Source organism: Etheostoma spectabile, chromosome 21 (assembly GCF_008692095.1).
Source record: "Etheostoma spectabile isolate EspeVRDwgs_2016 chromosome 21, UIUC_Espe_1.0, whole genome shotgun sequence".
Taxonomy (NCBI): Eukaryota; Metazoa; Chordata; class Actinopteri; order Perciformes; family Percidae; genus Etheostoma; species Etheostoma spectabile.
The window spans coordinates 4,467,046-4,487,076 of record NC_045753.1 but is presented as its reverse complement, the minus strand read 5'-3'; the positions used below and the strand labels follow the sequence as shown (position 1 = coordinate 4,487,076).

General features: G+C 39.2%; 1 protein-coding gene across 2 annotated transcripts; it reads left to right on the top strand.

Moving 5' to 3' along the window:
- The first annotated feature begins 210 nt into the window (after positions 1-210).
- On the top strand, positions 211-18,782 carry si:ch211-214e3.5 (zinc finger protein 518A). Of its 2 annotated transcripts, none has more exons than XM_032502835.1 (3): positions 211-581; positions 4,614-4,686; positions 11,637-18,782. In XM_032502835.1, the coding sequence occupies exon 3, from the start codon at positions 11,657-11,659 to the stop codon at positions 15,767-15,769; it is 4,113 nt and encodes a 1,370-aa protein (XP_032358726.1). In that variant the 5' UTR covers positions 211-581; positions 4,614-4,686; positions 11,637-11,656; the 3' UTR covers positions 15,770-18,782. The 2 variants fall into 2 exon arrangements, with proteins under 2 accessions (XP_032358726.1, XP_032358727.1); XM_032502836.1 differs by having other exon boundaries at positions 211-588.
- Positions 18,783-20,031: the final 1,249 nt, after the last annotated feature.

Below are 20,031 nucleotides of genomic sequence, written 5' to 3'. Positions count from 1 at the left end.
AAAAGATAAATTGAGAGAGAGATGATGTAGGCCTATTATAGGTAGGAGTATATAGAGCTGAGAAATAAAAGATTTCATCGGCGATAAACGAAGGCATAACAGTCTATCCTACATGTAACGCATTCAATAGGAAGTGGCGTGGATCCGCCATTGCTGCTCATTGCTTCTTCTTCCACCTAGGACACACACACACACACAACACACACACACAAACACACCGGCAACGAATGACGTAGGGCTCATGCTGCAAAAACACCGTTAGGTTCTTATGGATATGTGCTGGTAAAACACAATATATATTTTTACTTCAGTAAAGTTGTTGAAAACTGTGTTTTAGCGTAGAAATGCCCTTCACGGCACTAGTTTAGTGTTTGACAGGCAATACATATTCATCCGCTTCTACATGAGTGTCAAGAGCACATTAGTACCCGGATGGACTGTCATGGCCGCCGTCGCTGTGGATTCATAGAGAGAAGAGAAGGAAGGCAAATGTTTCTGCTGGGTGTTTTTTCCAACCTGAACCTCCTTTTTATCATGTCGGACGTTGACAGGACGCCGCCTGAACTTCCGTCGAGTTCATAGTAAGAAGTAACACATTTTTCTGTAACTTTAAATATCTTCGCGTGGGTGGGGGGGCTTTATTTTGATGTAAAATAACTGGTTATTGAACTCCACAGACACTAACATTATCGCGAAGTAGCTCAAATGTTCCCCATGTTTCGAGATACAAATTGCCACAGTGAAATCAAGTATCGCAGCGTATATTCTGGAGTCCTTTGTTGCTGTCTGTCTACAGCCTTTAATTCTTCCACTGATGCAGCGTTCCCTCGCGTTTCCTAAACTTAAGCGACTATGGAGCAAGTCACTCGAACAAGTAAAGATTAAATTAAAAAAATTGTGGGGGGGGGAAATGTCGAATTGAGTGGCTGAGGCAGAGAGTCGCATTTTTGCAACACGTTGTTGTCCCTGTGTTGTGTTACTGAGGATGAGTGGTAGCAGTTATGAGACGATGCAACTTTTTCCTCTCATCTCCATGCTTTATTTATCTATCCCTTTAGATGGTGTTGGCCTTAACTAGCCTACTTGCCTGCTGTCCAGGTGTCCACTAATGTCCTACTCATTAATTATGCTACTTCATTACACTATTACTTTCATATATCCAGTTTTATTAGAAAAAATATAAGCTAAGTAGGCTTATCTCCTATATACTTTATTTATATAATGTTCCAAGTAGGTCTGTGCTATTGATAAAACATTATTTAAGTCAGAAGTGTTTGTTAGCAGAAATGACATTTTCTGAGACTGAAGTCTGGTGCAGATAAAGTCACTAAAACGGCAGCCATTTTTTCCCCAACATGGCTTCCTCCCTGGGTTTACAGCTGACAGTAGGAAGTTGAAGTCTAATCCCGGTTCCCTGACTTTTCATTAATACTTCATAAATGTAGTGTTGGATTGGGATGAACGTGCCTGTAATCAACACTCTGCGTGTTTAATGAGCACACCCTGTAGCACTATATCAGGTACATATGGCACACAGGAATTAATTTGCGTGCGGAAACAAATCAATTTATTACTGTCATCGTCAGTTCAATGCAATCAATGCTAACTCATTTTAAGTGTAAAAGTTAGCTTCTAGACTAGAAGACTTGTTGAAAAGATTTTGTAGACAATAGCAAATAACTTACATGAGTAATCAATTATCAAATTTGTCGATTCATTTTCTGTCACTTGACTTTCCCATTAATCATTTCATCTCCACATGTAACACTGCATTAGCTCTGCCCTCATTATGGCCTTCACAGCACTGGTTCAGTTTTCATGTAATAGTACAGCTTCTCTCACTTGTGAAAGTGATCTCGTAAAGGGTGTTTTCCTGTTTTTGCTCTAACACCACTATGGTTATAAATACGATTGGTCCAAAGTAGGCTTAAAAGATCTTGCCATCAATAAACCTGTAACAATGAGGATATAGCTGCAGTTTCCTTGAGAATTGAGAATTTACTCGTGGCTGTGGGTGGCGCAGGATGTGACGGCGCGGGGCGTGAGGTCTGCGTTCAGTAATAAAATAGTCAAATGAAAGTTCATAAACTATTTTTATTGAAAACAATGACTAAGCTACAAAACATTAACAGATACTTTCAAAACAAATCACTATTTATATATGAACCATATCACTGAAGATGATACGGAGTAGAGCCCGACCGATAAAGGATTGGTTATTTAAAAATTGTTAAATAAAAAAAAAATCACGCGTAACAAAACAGATTCCTGTCATTTTTACAAGTTTTCACTAAAATAATTATGTTTTGTCACAACAGAACAGAGGAACATCAAAATGTTTTAAAGTTCTGAAAAATAAAAGATATGAAACTTAAAGTCCTTTGAACAAAAACACTATAACAAAAAAAATCAATGTTGCCAACTGGGGCCTGTTGCACAAAAGTAGAATAAAGACATCCAGGATAAGTGAAAAAGCGCAGCTTGACTTAGTGTGATCTGCTCATCGCGGCTTAATCGGTTGCACGTTTGCCGAGCCAGGATGAACAGGTGAAGCTATGTCCAGCCAGGTGTAGATAGCTGGGATAAGTGCACGTTCACGGCTTCCTCAAATAGACCACGTTATCGATCACAGATTTACTGATGCTGAAGTGAGAAGACGCATGCGCCAGATGTTTCACCCAATGAGCAGCAGCTTCTAATGGACAGTAACGAGGAGGGGAAGAATATGCAAAAGGGAAATACGGCTGTTATCAAACAGAGAGGAAAAATCCCAAAAGACTATTGCGGACCTACTGAATGCGTAAGGATGTAAAAATATCTACTTAGCCGACTAGTCACTCCACTTTTTTTTTTTTTTTTACAAGGTTGTAGGCTACACTGTGTTTTAATTGCTTTAAATATCCTATTTTCATGTTTCTGTTATTATGTGATAAATGTGCTGGTTTTACTGTAAAGTGTCTTTGAGTAGCCTACTATTTAATGCACAATATAAATAAAATGTATTATTATTTAGACTACTTCGCCTTAAAAGTGAGCAGAGGGAATTAAATGGACCCTAAGGACTCTAGGCTTAATTTCAAACTCTTATTTAAAACGCAAGAACATGTTTTCCAACCATATGCACAAATCTCTATAAGCTATGTCTGATTCTTTGTACAATTAATGTTCATACAGAACAATCAGAAAGGGACAAAAACTAGAAAAATAAGTAAGTGACTTCAATACACGCTGTGAGCATATATGTAAAACAATATTCATGTTTTCTTTATTCTTCTGACAAGTGACCGCACCAAAATAAAAAGATTAAGAAGCATTGTGGTGTTCCCGGTGTGATGAATGTAAACTACACTATAAACAGTAGTATATAGGCCAAGTTATTGGTCCAGGGATGTGAGACTTATTGAGAAGGTTATGAAACCAAAGTAACCTATAATAAAAATTTGGGGGCCAGTGCAACCATTTCTAACCATCTAAATAACTGCAATAGTAGGGGTTTAAATCAAACTCATGACGACAATAGTGACAAATAATGCATGTAAATAAAAATAAAGCGGAACACATGCAGAAGACTACGGAATAACTGTTAAACACGTTAATTTTGGATCAGAGCGGCAGCTGATTTAACACTTGAGACTCCAGGATTAATCTTAGCCTGGCTGTTAGCCTGCTCTGGACCAGGCTAGCCGCAAAGAATACATCTCTATGGTTACTTGGCTGGGTTTAATTCAACCTGGTTCCGTGCAACCAAGTCAAGGCTAAATTCATCCAGGATAATTTGAATATCCCGGCTTAATCCCTTATCCTGGTTTCGTGCAACAGACCGTGTGCGTGTGTGTGTGGCATTTTAAATCATGCATTGTTTACCAGTTTGCTTTTTTTCTTCTTTCCTGTCATTGCTGCTGTGTTTCTTGGCTGTAAACGCCGCCTTTAAATCAGATTGGTGCATAACTAATGGCAGGAAAGTGTATCTCATCATCCACATGCACGTGTGTGATCGTGCGTGCACGAGACACTTATTCAAAAATGTCCCTCTCATAAAAGACTGCTCTATAACACTAGAGGTGAAAACCTCCAGAGGGTATCTTAAGTTTTGATCGCCTGAGCTATTTCAATAGCCAATATCCCACCTTTTTTATAGCAAAGGATCAGAAGGACAAAAAAAAGAGTTGTTTTCTGCCGTTAGATGTAAAACCATTATGTTTAATGGAAATGTGTAAGGTGAAACATGTCACCAAAAGTTTAGGATGTCCAGCTAGTAATGTGTTTGTGTGGACTATATGTCACTCAATAATATGGTATGAAAGGCAGTGCACATGGCATGACGTTCAGCAGAGCCATTGCTTACTGGTTTCTGTTGATAAGATACACTTTTTTATATTCATAACATTGGACAGTAACATGAAACTAATATGTCAACATTGATACCTTGGGGGTAAAATCACCATGCAAGCGGCGTGACAAAACAATTTATACTCACATTTTGGTCAACAAGATGTTCTCCACAAATATTTCTATTTTAAACCACTCACAATTGGTAGTATTTAAAGAGAGAACTGTACAGTTTATATAAAATTGCACTTGAAGTAATATTATGCTGCTTTTGTCTCTTACAGGCACCGGGGCCTACACTACTCTTCTTCAGACACAACATGCATTAATGTTTGAGTTTGGCCTAAAGGAGTACAGGTAATAATTGCTTATTAAACTTTTTAAATGTATTCTTACTTATCAATGATGCTGTAATTTAAGTGTGGGCCTTACAATCTGAAAATAACATTTTTAACCTGACCTGACTGAGTGGGTGGTGTTGTGACACTACCACCCTTTTAAATTAAAAGATAATATGTAGTAGTAGCTAAGTTAAAATGTCTTAAAAAAAACTAAAAAAAGAGACTAAGAACAGACTATGCCTATGTTTTTTTTTTATATATATACACACACACACACACACACACACACACCACACACACACACACACACACACACACCACACACACACACACACACACACACACACAACACACAGTACAGGCCAAAAGTTTGAATAGACCTTCTCATTCAATGTGTTTTATTTTCATGACTATTTACATTGTAGACTATCACTGAAGGCATCAGAACTATGAATGAGCACATGTGAAATTATGTAATTAACAAAAAAGTGTGAAATAACTTAAAACTTGTTTTATATTCTAGTTTCTTCAAAGTAGCCACCCTTAGCTTTTTTCATAGTGCTGCAAACCCTTGGTGTTCTCTCAATGAGCTTCATGAGGTAGTCACCTGAAATGGTGTGCCTTGCAGGATTAATTAGTGGAATTTCTTGCCTTATTAATGGAGTTGGGACCATCAGTTGTGTTCTGCAGAAGTCAGGTTGAAACACAGCTGACACAGAGTGAAGGCAAAGGGCCAACAAGTGCTAAGCATCTCTGGGAACTCCTTCAAGACTGTTGGGGAACCATTTCAGGTGACTACCTCAAGAGAATGCCAAGAGTTTGCAGAGCAGTAATCAGAGCAAAGGGTGGCTACTTTGAATAAACTAGAATATAAGCATTGGCATTTTCTTGATGAGCTGCTGTTAACTTGGGATTTCTAAGGCTGATGACTCAGATGAACTTATCCTCAGCATCAGAGGTGACTCTTGGTCTTCCCTAACCTGAGGCGTCCTCATGTGAGCTGTTTTGTTGTAACGCTTGATGGTTTTTGCAACTGCACTTGGGGACACATTCTAGGTTTTCGCAATTTTCCAGACTGACTGACCGTCATTTCTTAAAGTAATGATGGCCACTTGTTTCTATTTACTTAGCTGATTGGTTCTTACCATAATATGAACCCTACCCCATCAATAAGGAAAGACATTCCACTAATTAATTCAATTCAGTTCAATTTTATTTATATTATCAATTCATAACAAGAGTTATCTCGAGACATTTTACAGGTAGAGTAGGTCTACAACACACTCCATAATTTACAAGGACCCAACAATTCCTCCAGAGCAAGCAACAGTGCGACCGTGGCAAGGAAAAACTTCCTTTTAGGCAGAAACCTCTGACAGACCCAGGTTCTTGGTAGGCGGTGTCTGACGACCGGTTAGTGTTAAAATGAAGAGTGGCAATAACAGTCACAGAAAATTAGTTAAGGTAATTAACCCTGCGAGGCACACCTGTGAAGGGAAAATCATTTCAGGTGACTATCTCGTGAAGCTCACTGATAGAACACCAAGGGTTTGCAGCGCTATCAAAAAAGCTAAGGGTGGCTACTTTGAAGAAACTAGAATGTAAGACATGTTTTCAGATATTTCACACTTTTTTGTTGAGTACTTAATTCCACATGTGTTCATAGTGGTGATGCCTTCAGTAAAAATCTACAATGTAAATAGTCATCAAAATAAAGAAAACTCATTGAATGAGAAGGTGGTTCCAAAGTTTTTATAGTTTTTAAAGTTAGTTTTTATACAGTATATATACCTCTCTAGTCCAATTTCTGGCAAACCACAGGAAACGCCTAAAAACACCAGATGATACTTTCAAGAGTATCTACAGTGGGGCTTGAAAGTTTGGGCCCCCCAGGTAAAAAATTGTATTGACGTGCATGAAGAAGCCAAGAAAAGATGGAAAAATCTCAAAAGGCATCAAATGACAGATTAGACATTCATTTAATATGTCACAAAAAGTTAGTTTTTATTTCCATCATTTACACTTTCAAAATAATAGAAAATAAAAAGAATGGTGTCTGCAAAAGTTTGGGCACCCTGCAGAGTTTACAGCATGCATCGCCCCCTTTGGAAAGCTGAGACCTGACAGCGTCATGGGTTGTTCTCAATCATCGTCTGGAAAGACCAGGTGATGTCAATCTTAAGGTTTTAAATGCCCAGACTCATCTGACCTCGCCCCAACAATCAGCACCATGGCTTCTTCTAAGCAGTTGTCTAGAAAACTGAAACTGAAAATAGTTGACACTCACAAAGCAGGAGAAGGCTATGAGAAGATAGCAAAGGGTTTTCAGATGCCAATATCCTCTGTTCTGAATGTAATTAAGAAATGACAGTCATCAGGAACAGTGGAAGTTAAAGCAAGATCTGGAAGACCAAGATAAATGTCAGACCGAAAAGCTCGCAGGATTGTGAGAAAAGCAAGTCCAAACCCACGTTTGACTGCACGATCCATCCAGAAAGACCTGGCAGACACTGGAGTTGTGCTACACCATTCCACTATAAAGATATACTTGTACAAACATGGTCTTCATGGAAGAGTCATCAGAAGAAAACCTCTTCTACGTCCTCACCACAATCAGAGTCAGAAGTTTGCTAATGAACATATAGACAAGTGATACATTGTGGGAACAAGTTCTGTGGACCGATGAGGTTAAAATAGAACTTTTTGGCCGGAATGAGAAAAGTTAAAATAAAAAAAGGCACAGAATTTAATGAAAAGAACCTCTGTCCAACTGTTAAGCATGGGGATGGATCAATCATTTTTTGGGGTTGTATTGCAGCCAGTGGCACAGGGAACATTTCATGAGTAGAAGGAAAAATGGATTCAAAAAAATGTCAGCAAATTTTGGACGCTAACTTGATGCCATCTGTGAAAAAGCTGAATTTGAAAAAGGGATGGCTTCTACAAATGGATAATGATCCTGAACACATTTCAAAATCCACGGTGGATTACATCAAGAGGCGTAAACTGAAGGTTTTGCCATGGCCTTCACAATCCCCTAACCTCAACGTAACTGTAAATCTATGGATAGACCTTAAAAGAGCAGTGCGTGACAGACAGCCCAGAAATCTTAAAGAATTGGAAGACTTTTGGAAGGAAGAATGGGCGAAGATACCTCCAACAAGAATTGAAAGTCTCTTGGCTGGCTACAGGAAGCATTTCCAAGCTTTGATACTTGCCAAAGGGGGGGTACTAGGTATTAACTCTGCAGGGTGCCAAAACGTTTGCAGAAGCCATCTTTTGGTTTTCTGTTATTTTTTAAGTGTAAATGTTGGTAATAAAATGTTTGTGTGACACATTAGACAAATGTCTAATCTGTCAATTGATGCCTTCTGGAGATTTTTCCATCTTTTCTTGGCTTGTTTATGCACAATAATACACATTTTTTTACCTGGGGTCCCCAAACCTTTGAGCCCCACTGTATAAAGCATAATCCAATTGCCAAATGTAGAGGTCTGTAATTTTTATCATAGTTACACAACTGTGAGAGACGGAATCTAAAACAAAAATCCAGAAATCACATTGTATGATTTTTAAATAATTTGCATTTTTATTGCATGACATAAGTATTTGATCAACCACCAACCAGTAAGAATTCCGGCACTCACAGACCTGTTTTTTTTTTTTAATGAGCCCTCCTGTTCTCCACTCATTACCTGTATTAAGGAGGCAGGCCAACACACACACACACACACACACCCACACACACCACACCACACACACACACACACACCAACACACACACCACCACACACACACACACCATCACTTCTGTTTACTGATATCTAGCGTTTACATCAGGCTAATTCATTAGCTAGTAAGTGCCGATTTTTGCGGCCAGCCTTCCAAAAGAAAGCAAAATGAAATGAAATAAGCGATTTATTAATCGTTGACCGACAAGCAGGTGACGGAGTCTCAGTTCACCATCTGGGAGCCTCTGACACACTAAAAGCTGACAGCTGTATGCCTGTACCGATTTAATGTTCTGTGCATTGGACACATGCAGCCACTCTCCTGAGAGCACTTGGGAGACCGACAAGTCCACAGCAGCCCGTGGCATGTATGCCGGTCTTCACCGGCAGGTTGTCAACTGCGTGGTTTGGTATGAAAAGGAGAAAACAGGACGCCGAGTTAAACGGGGGGGATATAGCTCATATACTTTTGTTTTTTTTGGCGGCGCCTTGCATTTCTTCTGTCTCTCTCTTGCTCTGCCAGGAGTCCCGCCTCCCCACACACAGACACTGACGAGAGCTCACTCCTCGTTACGCTAAGGAGCTGAGAGTTGTCATCCAGTGACTTTGGTCAGAAAGAAGGAAAACTAACAAGCATGCAAATGGAAACTATCGCGGCCCGAAAAACGTGGTTCTTTAGGGTTGTTGGTTCTTAACTGTTTTCATACTTTTGTTATATTTAATTGAGCACAGACATAAATGTCTTACATTCAATTGAGCAAGTTTCCAGAAAAGCTTCCGGCTCAAAGAGCTCAAAAATCTAGGTCAAAGAGACAGCAATATGCTGTCAGTTTAATGTCCATAAGTTATTTTACATGCATGTGTCACCTGTTCTACAATGACAACGCTGGTATGCAGACTGGAGGGTTTCTGTTTTGACTAAATGTCTCTCGATATCTTTATTTTGAATTTTTGGTGTGCTGCAGATAAGAGTGTTTCCTCTAAGTGCGAGGGTCATAAGTGGGGGCAGAGTGGGTTCAACGTTTTTCAGTTTTATAATAACAGTACACTACTGTAGTGCCCGTTCAGCATGCGGCCGTTCAGAGCACGTTCCCTTTCGGGCCTTTTTTGTTTTTGCCAGTTTTTTGTTCTCTTTTAACCTGCACTTTAATGCTTTATGTAAAGTGTTTTGAATTGCATTGTTACTCAAATTTGCTATAGGAATACAATTACCTTGCCCTACAACCTCAGCCTGTCAGTCAGTGAATAGGGCATTGTGAACACAGTGGTGCCTTCCTGTCACAGAGCAAGTATAACGTGAACCACGCCGCAAACGCCTTCGCCCTGCATTATATACGCTGTCACTCCCCCATGTGACTCAAGTGCTTTTTGAGTCGCACACGCGTCAATTTGCGATAAGTAGCCTCCAAGATCAGCTATTAGGCTAACTGAAATGAAACATTACATGTTACATTACATGTCATGTGGCTGACGCTTTTATCCAAAGCAGCTTACAATTGCTATGTATGTCAGAGGCCACCCCTCTGGCGCTACTAGGGGTTTAAGTGTCTTACTCAGGGACACATTGGTTGATGTATCACAGTGGGAATTCTTCACAGATCTCCCACACCAAAGGCATGTGTTATAGCCACTGCGCCATCCAAAACACTGCCAATCTCTATGTATGGTGAAGGGTATGTGATGATGGGAGGTTGTTCTAATTCCAAAGGCCAAGGGAACATCTGCCGGCCTCTATGAAATAATATATGGTGTGTGTGTGTGTATACTTATGCCCCCTGTATTTTAAGGAAGAACATTAATTTCTTATAAATTATTATTCTGAAAGATAATGGGTGTCCTTTTAAATGTTGGATTTTTCCTAATTTTCTTTAATTAAGGCATTAAGATCAATTTCCAAAAGATGATGTATTTATTTTTTTATTCCTCTTTTTAGTCAACTTTAGCCTGGGTCCCTAAACGTATGAGCAGCACTGTATAGAACTTGAACTGTGCCATATTGATAGTTAAAAAAAAAAACTTTTGAGTACTTCTACAACTGCCAATACCAACATTCCCTCTTCTCGTAGGTCTCTGTCTCCGCTTACCTGCATGTGCAGAACAGCCAAAGGGAATGCTCTCTCTCTCTCTCTCTAAATGACCTGTGATTGGCCAAAGTCTCTCTTCATGCTAGATTTTTTTAGAGTTTTTGTTTCCTCTCAGAACACTTCAATAACAATATGATGAAAGATTATAATGGAACTATTGCCCAACAACGGCAAAACCAAATCGTGAATTGCTTAAAAATCAATTAATGTGTATTAAAATGAATCGCGATGCAATTTTAAAACTGCCTAGGCATAATCCACTTTAATATCACTGTGACTACCATGTCACTGGCTTCTTAGTTGTATATTTGAAGATATTTTTTTTTGTTTATTTAGTTAGTTCGTGTGGGATTAAAAAGTAAAAAAAAAAAAAAAAAAAATGTAACCCTCATGTTGTCCTGGGATCAAATTTAACCCGTTTCCAAGTTTGTTTTTTGTTTTTTACATCAGAAATAAGAGAGGTCGAAAATGTCGAACAAGGCAACAAAACATTGGGGGTAAAAAGCATAAAAAATATTGGAAGAAGTATAAAAAACTTGACCGGTTAAAATGTTGAAAAAAGTGACAAAACGTCAAAGGGGACAAAGACATTGGGGGGGGGAGAATGATAAATGTTTTTTTCATGTTGAGGGAAAGACAACACAAGGGTTACTAAAATGTTTGGTTTTTGAGAATAACATTTGTCGCAATTTTGCACGCGTTGTTTTGCACATTTTATATAAAAGATCATTTGTCTGCAACTCATTCGGTTAAAATTGAGAGAAACTTGTTTCGTGAACTTAAAATTGTGAATAGTTTTGAATCAGGGGGTTATTACATCCCTACGTATGAAGTACGCTCTGTTTTTTAATGAATGTTAATGTGTTTTATTTTATAAAAGTATATAAAATTATTGTGACGTTAGTAGAAAGTCTTTATTTCAAGGTGGCCCACCTCCACTCTTAAATGCTGCAGGTGTGTGGCTTGTTTAAGTGGGCATGAAACCACCCTGTATCTATTTGGAACAGGGATCATCATGTCCATTGGACAGGTGCTTTGTATATGGGTAATAGATTTAGTTGCTCTGCTATACAGCAATGTTAAATGTACTTAGAGTAAGTGGGATGCTTCTTAATCTGCTAATAAAACCCATTTGTTTACTTCTGTTACAGATATCTGTAGATTTACAACTATGGAAGAAGACCTCACAATACCTCATGATCCTGCCAAAAACGGCAACATATCAGTAATAGGGAAAGAAAAGGTAAAAGACTTTGTGTACAAGCATTTCAGAGAAGTGACAGATGGGCCACCCTTCAATAATGCAGAAGAATCCTCCATTAAAGAACATGGGAGTTCCATCACGAAAGATAAACCAACTCGCAATAAAACCCATTGTAAAATTCAGCAGGGGGCCGTTTTCTCTGGAAAGATTCTGAGTTTTGGATGCTCTGTCTGTAAAGATGATTCCACATACAGCCCCAATGATCTTCTCAAACATTTTCGAGCGGTCCATAATGGAACCCTTCCTACGTACCCTTGTGACCTGTGCAGTTTTTCCACAAACGAGTTCCCTGCTCTTCAACGTCATCGGATTGAGCACAGGAATACTCTGGTTACGTGTGAGCTCTGCAACAATGACGTTCAGTACTCCCTGCTTTTGCTCACCAGACACTACATCATGTGTCACAGTCTAAATGGACAGTTTAACTGTGACTGGTGTGAGTTTACAACTGTGGATGCGGGAACATTCGTCCAGCACATTCATCATCATAACGAGAGTCATTGGAAGTGTTCAAAATGCAGAAACATCAGCTTGAACGAAGAAGATCACCAGAAGCATATGAAAGCTCACTCGGGTACATTCCCTTTCACTTGTCAGATCTGTGGCTATGGTGCATCAAGAGGCGAGTATCTTAAAAAACACACAGCAGCTGTTCACAAAGAGGAGGTTGAGAGAAGGAATGCATGGAAGGCTATAGATGACAGCAGCATTTCAGCAAATTCATCTGCAAGCCTTAAACTTTTGCTGAAAAAGAGTGGGGAATCACAGGAGGCTCAGAGGATATCAAAACTGAACTGTCTTTCTGGGAGTTTGCCAAACCTAAATGGCAGGCTAATGAAACCAGAGATATCCTTTGAGGAGACCCACCACTTTGTGGACGGGACTGTTGCAAAAAAGGAAAACAAAAATTGGAGCAAAAGCTCTCATAATGCAGAGCACTCAATGCCCGTAGTGTTACAGGAATGTGACAACTCTGCAAGTTCTGATGCTACAAGTCACACCAATCCTAATGGACTGACTGTTTTGATGGTTAAGAACAAAATCTCTCTTCCCCCCAACTGTACAACCAAGGTAATGGGATTCAAGATGGTTGATGGCAAAAAACATTTAGTCCTCAAAGTAATACCGACAACAAAGCAAGATTCATCCACTCAAAACCATACATTTGTGGAAGATGTGGGATCCTCGGCACCAAATCCTGTGTTGGAAAAAGGTAAAGTCTCTCATGAGAATGGGGAATGCTCACATAGCAAGAAGTTACCATCACATTGTTCTGCTCTTTCACCAAAAAGTGGATCTTGCACACAGATGGCTCAAGATGATATTATGGCAGTAAAAGTGAAGATTGAGGAGGAAGAAACCTCTGTTTGCAACCTTGATTCCACCCCACCCCAAGACGATGTTGGCGAGAAAACTAATCCTTTACTAGGTAGGTCTTCGTCTTGTGCGGATACACTTTATCCCATGTCAAATGAGATGGCTCATGGGGCTGACCAGAGTCCCCCAAGTCAAACAACCTTGTCCCAGAGAAGTAAGTTTGATAAAAACTCTGTCTCTGCAACAGTTAACTCTGATGCAACATGCCATAGGGGTTCTCAAATCAGTAATAACAAAACAATGTGTGCTGGTAAGGTCACTGATCAGGACACATTGCTTTCCAAGCAAGTCTCCAAAGACGCTATTGAAAACTGTGGGGCTGCAGATGAGTTATTGATGACTGATACAGTAACAGACAAACTCATTGACGAACACAAAGGTAACTCCTCCTTGAACACTATAGAAAATCATGACCAATCTTCTCATAGTACTCCAAAAAAAACTGATCAGTTTAAAACTGAGATTGAACATAAAAACAAGCAAAGTTTAAAAAAGCTTTTGACTAATCCAGCACCTCCATCCGAGTCATCCCAATCCACGTCAGGTAGCTGCAGAGAAAGTGCCATGGGATCAGAAAACTGCACACAAAATTCACCAAACCAAGAAGTATTTACTTTTCACAATTATTCCAAGGAAACATTCGGCACCTCCCCTAACACTACCCAAAACTTTGACAATATGTCTGAACATTCAGTAGACAAAGACAGCGTTTGTGAATCATCACAGTTTAGCTTGACATTGGCAGAGTCTCCAGAACCATTCACAGAAAGTGGCAATGGCGAAGACCCCAATCCAGAAAAGGTGTCAGATAGTGACATTGAGGTCGATTCGTGCATCGCTAGTGTTGACGGTCCTGCCACTGAGGATGAAAATCCTGAGTCAGTGCTCCAAGACTTTAATATTATCAAAATTGAGGAGGAGAGCATTCCTATATCTAACAACCGGTCAGAAACAAAGATTGGTTCAACTTCCTTGGGCAGTTTTGTGGAGGAACATTCAGATGCAATCATTAACCAACTTGTGACTAATGATTCTTCAAAACAAACAAAAACAACTCTACGAATTCTTCAATTGCCAGAGGGAAAGCAGTCGGTACTGCTGAGAACTAGTGAGAATCAATTTGGCATGCCGGTTCAGCTCAAAGCCACTCCAGGTTTTAAATTGATAACCAATTCTGGAAATCCTCAGATCAATGTATCTTATATGAAGTCAGGGTTAGAAAGATCAAGCAACTCTACTGGAGTAACCTTTACTCCAAACAGCAGGAGGATGGGTGTACCTGCACCAAAGGCGGCAGCTGCTGAAAAAGGGGCAACGCTTCTCTCTGCTGTTCAACCAGGTGTGAACACCACCTCAAACCACTACCTTATCAACAGCCAAGGTTTTAAGGGTCCTGTACTCTTCTCAAGCACACCAAAAAATGCACCTTCCGACAAAACGGGAAAGACACAGCCAACTTGCTATTTGGTACAGAGGTCTGTTCCATTTGTTCCGGCCCCCAGTGCTCCTGGCCTCAGTCTGGCAAATACACAACTCCCACTGAACTCACGGCCAGTTCTAGCCGTGCCGGTGAACTCTGCAGACAAACCCAGCGCCCTGCAGACTGGTCGCCAGGCATTCTTGCTCCGATACATATCTCCACCCAAATCAGGCTTGAAATTGAACAACCAAGACGCAAAGACTGGGACTCAGTGTAGCCGAGCCAATGAAGGTACTGGGAACAAAGTCATATTTAAAATTGTCACTCCTACCGGTAGCCTGCTTACAAGCGGTGCTCCCACCTCAAGCAGTCAACCATTGTTTTTGGCCACCAGACCTCAAACCCAGTGTTTTCTGGTGTCATCAAACAAAACTAATGCAAATTCCTCCAATGGAGTAAAGCAAATGATCACCATACAAAATACTGCACAGAAAGATGTCAAGGGATCTTGCATTTCACCCTCTCAGATGAATGTAAAGATACAATCGTGCGAAGCAGAGAAACCTATCCTAGCCCCAAGGCCAATTCGGCCTCCAAGCCAAAGGAAAAGACGCAGGAAACGGTTATTTGACGAGCTTCCAGCAACGGTGCATAAAGCTAGAAGACTCTCAAATAAAGTACTGACTGAGAAAGAGACTACTGTGTTATGGAAGCCTGTAGCCAAAGAAGTTGAAAGAACACTAAGGCTTGCACCATTCAGTTCTCTACAGCAGGTCAAATGCCCTCGTAGATACCAACCTGTAGTGGTGCTCAATCATCCAGATGCTGACATTCCCGAAGTGGCCAATGTCATGAAGGTAGTTAACCGGTACAAAGGTGCTGTTACTAAGGTCTCTCTGTCTCAGAAAACAATCCAAGCTCTCGCTGAGCTCGCCACTATATGGAAGAATTCCTCGACCAAAGGTGGATCGTCTCGCAGCGACGATCCAAGACCCCGGCCAGTTCAGAGTTCTGTCCGAGAGCGATTCCTCCTGAAACTGAAGTTGAGGAAAAAAAGCAAAAAAAAGTATGAGGTAGTGAAAAGACTATCAGGTTGTAGTCAAGGGCCAGTGGTGTTTGACTGCTGGTTTTGTGGTCGGCTCTTCAACAGCCAAGAAGAGTGGATAGGCCACGGCCAGCGACACCTCATGGAGGCAACTAGAGACTGGAATAAGCTGTTCTGAAGGTTTTCCATCTACTTTTAAATGAAAGACCTATGTCTCTGAGGTGGAACAAAGTTTTAAGTTGTATATTTTTTAATGCCCTTCCACTCTACGTTTTGTTCAAATTCTGTTCCTGTAAATACATATTCCTCAGTGAATCGTAGTTTATCTTTTCATAGGTGCATTTTCTGGTAAATTATGTACTGCAAGCATGGTTTATATCATGCATGCACAGGTCAAATTGAACTGTGAAAATGGTACACTGTAATTAAGAGCTGTGGTAAGAGCACTAGCTTAAAAAAGGAGACAGTATCAGCAAAGGTTGTACGTAGAGCTTGATTAAATTACTCAGGTGATTTCATATTAATCTGGTTTGTCATTTTTGCCCATTACTTTCAAAAAAACGGAGGCCTAGTGGCCCAAGGGACTTTTCTGTTATTTTATTATCCTGGACCTGCACATGAAGACAGAAATCCATTTGTATAGCTTAACTCTAAAGCTTTTAGACAAATTCCTTTTTCGTTTAGTGCTTTTGGTCTAAATTATTCCATTTTATAAGTTGATTTAATTGAAGGCGTTATTGTTTTACTCTGTCTTCAGAATTAGTTAAGTTTCCTTGTCAGGATTTTGTCAACCTGTAGCATGCACTTGTCATAACTAGAGATATTTTTCACAGTAATCTTAAATCTGCCAAGTGTTGAAAATAGATAGTTTTATAAATTCCTTTTGCTGAAAAGAGAAATCCTATATCTGTTAACCATGCTCCCTGTCAGTACTTGAGAAATACAGATTATACAGCCCATTTTGCACCCTATGCAGTTTCCATGCGAAGATATTGTCATCAGCTGATCAGACTGTTTACTCATGCTCATGTTAATCATATAATTCCAATTTGATTTCCGAGTTTACTGTAGATCTTAAAGGTCCATGAATTGCTTTCAGGTTTTTTTGTGAGTCGCAATGTTTTTTTTAATTGAAGATTATGATGCGGGATGGTAACATCAAGAGAAACGTAATATGAAAATCTGCCAGAAACAACATAGAAATGCTAGTCGAGTGTTGTCAAAGGGCTTGACTGGAAGATCTGACATCCACTTTGAAACCTTTATGATGTCAAAGTTGACAAAATAGCTGCATTCTTTTAATCATTCATAAATGTAGTATAACGTGTCGATAAGGAATATCAACTAGGGCTGCAACCAGGAATTAAACTCCCGATCAATCAATCTGTCAATAATCTTCTCAATTAGTCGTCTATTAAATGCCAGAATATATTAAATGTATTTTTTTAAGAACAAGGTAACATCATTGGCTGTCTGAGTTTTGTCTAACACACGTCCCAAACCCAAAGATGTTTTTCTCACACAACACGAGGAAGCAGCAAGACATCTCAATTTAGAAACTGGAACGTGGCAATGTTTGGTGTGTTTTTTTTTTTTTTTTAATCATGTTGTCAAAATTGATTTATCAATAAATCTCTTCAGCTCTAGGTCCCAACATTTACTGTAAATTCTATTTGAATAATGGCCCAAGTCTCAAACAATAATACAACAAATTTCCAATTGCTTTTGGTCAAACTGCAGATATTTTATATCAAAATTATGCCCTTTTAAGCCGCTGGAAGGCTTAGCCAATGATGTCGAACCGTCTTATTACACAACAACTAATTGTAGGCACTTGAACACTTACCACAACCCTTTGGGGAATGGAGATATTCAACCTGTGTTAATGCTGATTAGAATAAGGACAAGGTAATTTTTATGATGGCAATAAACTTTACATGGATAGACGAGGGGATAAATGAAAACGTAAAACGGCATAGTAATTTGCTTACAACAAAGTGCAGAGACCCCAGATAAGACATTTCATAGCTTTTTAAACTTTTCTTGATTCAACAGGTTTTTTTTTGTTGGTATCAAATACATTCAGAGGTTTTTGGATAGTTACTGTCATTTTTGTTTTTATGCTCTGTAGACCTTGTAGGTGTTAGAGCTCTGAACTTAATCCATGTGTTTGAACTCTGCATCAGCTTTCACCTGTTATTGCATTAATGTTGTACTATATATCGGCTCACTGGCGTCAACAAGTCCAGTATTTTGTACATACATATGTTTTAATGTTACATTGCACCCTTTTCTTAATGACAACAGGACATGGGCTTTGCTTTTCATCATGGGTTTTAATGATTGTATTACATGATAGTCAAACCGTGGCGTTTTATTCCGTTCAATATGCAAGTGACTGAACAATGCAAGCCATGCTAATGTTTTTATACTTTCAAAATGGTTTTATTTAGCCAGCCTCCAAGTGATGAAATTCGGACCTCAGCAGGTCCCGCTTTTAACCAGCATTTGCTAAATGTTCATTTTAATCAACCGCTCTAATCAGCTGGACATTTTATTGTACATTAAGTGAATTTCCATGAAATCATTTCCTGTAAAACTCCTACAAATGTAGCACGGGTAGTAGCTACAGTTCACTCATTTTTACCAATGAAACCAAACAAGCATTCAACCTTTACTTTCTTCATTGGAAGTTCTCTTCTTATAGGAAATGTTCAACATATGTGGGCTATTCTTACTCCCTTATTTCTAAAGAGTGACATGAAAAGATTGAAATGTCCGTGTTAAGTACTGAGCTGGAGCCTGGGTCGTGGTTAGCCTAGCTTAGCATAAAGACCCGGAGCAGAGACTGTTGTCTGTCAAAGTGTCGGTTAGTGAACTTTAGGGTTGTTGGTTGCTGTGGACAAAGCCAGACTGGCCTTTCCCCCCTACCTCCAGTCTTTATGCTAACCTAGGTTAACCACATGCGATTGATATTCATCGTCTCATCTTACTCAAACTGCAAATTAGCTTATTTCACAAAATGTTGAACTTTTCCTTAATTCGAACCAACCTAGCTTAGCAGAAAGCTAACTTTCTTGGTCATGTTGTCCCATTTTCCCAAACAATCTTGTTTTGTTCCCTTTTTAGATGTAATAACATCCCAACCCAGTAAAAAAGCTATTGCAAATATACTGTTCTTTACAATTTAAGGAAAATTTACAAGTGAATAAATCTCAAATTAACGTTAACTTTTCGTTTGTATTAAAAAAAATCACAACTTGACTTTCAAAATGCAAAATGTCTAACATCACAAGGATAACTGTTATAACTTTGTTTAAATGATTAAATGTATCTCTTATCCTAAAATATTCATGTGGTTGGTGTTTCTCTCTTCAAACTGGTTTGGGCTGCAGTCAAAATATTGCTTACGAATGCAATACTTTTAGGTAAAATAACAGGATGTAAAGTAGCTAAAGGTTCTTAATAGTTTACCTTTTGTCATTGCAATCTTTGTGTCGAGATTCAGTTTTTTGATTGCTTTGTCATTCTTGAAACTTGAATGGAAATTGTCTGTATTATATCTAATATCACCCAACTTTTTTCATTGATTTCGTAGCTCACCCACAATGATCGGATTCATTTTCATTTTCCCAACAATTCCAATAATAAAAACAAAAACAGGATCCCATTGGAATCATAATTTTTGATTCCAAGTTGGAACCTGTATAATACAGACCGCTTGAAATGACCCACCAAATCAATGATGGCAAAATATATATATATATATATATATATATATATATATATATATATATATATATATATATATATATATATATACACACACACACACAAACTACAGGCCAAAAGTTTGAACACAATTCATTCAATGCGTTTCCTTTATTTTCATGACTATTTACATTGTAGATTGACACTGAAGGCATCAAAGCTATGAATGAACACATGTGGAATTATGTACTTAACTAAAAAGTGTGAACTATGTCTTATATTCTAGTTTCTTCAAAGTAGCCAACCCTGTCTCTGATTACTGCTTTGCACACTCTTGGCATTCTCTTGATGAGCTTCAAGAGGTAGTCACCTGAAATGGTTTCCCAACAGTCTTGAAGGAGTTCCCAGAGATGTTTAGCACTTGTTGGCCCTTCTGCCTTCACCCTGCAGTCCAGCTCACCCCAAACCATCTCAATTGGCTTCAGGTCTGGTGACTGTGGTGGCGCAGTACTCCATCACTCTTTCTTGTATAACAAATGATGGTCCAACTAAACGCAGACCGGATGGGATGTTGCATGTTGCTGCAGGATGCTGTGGTAGCCATGCTGGTTCAATATGCCTTCGATTTGGAATAAAACCCCAACAGTGTCACCAGCAAAGCACCCCCACACCATCACACCTCCTCCATGCTTCACGGTGGGAACCAGGCATGTAAAATCTTTTTCACAA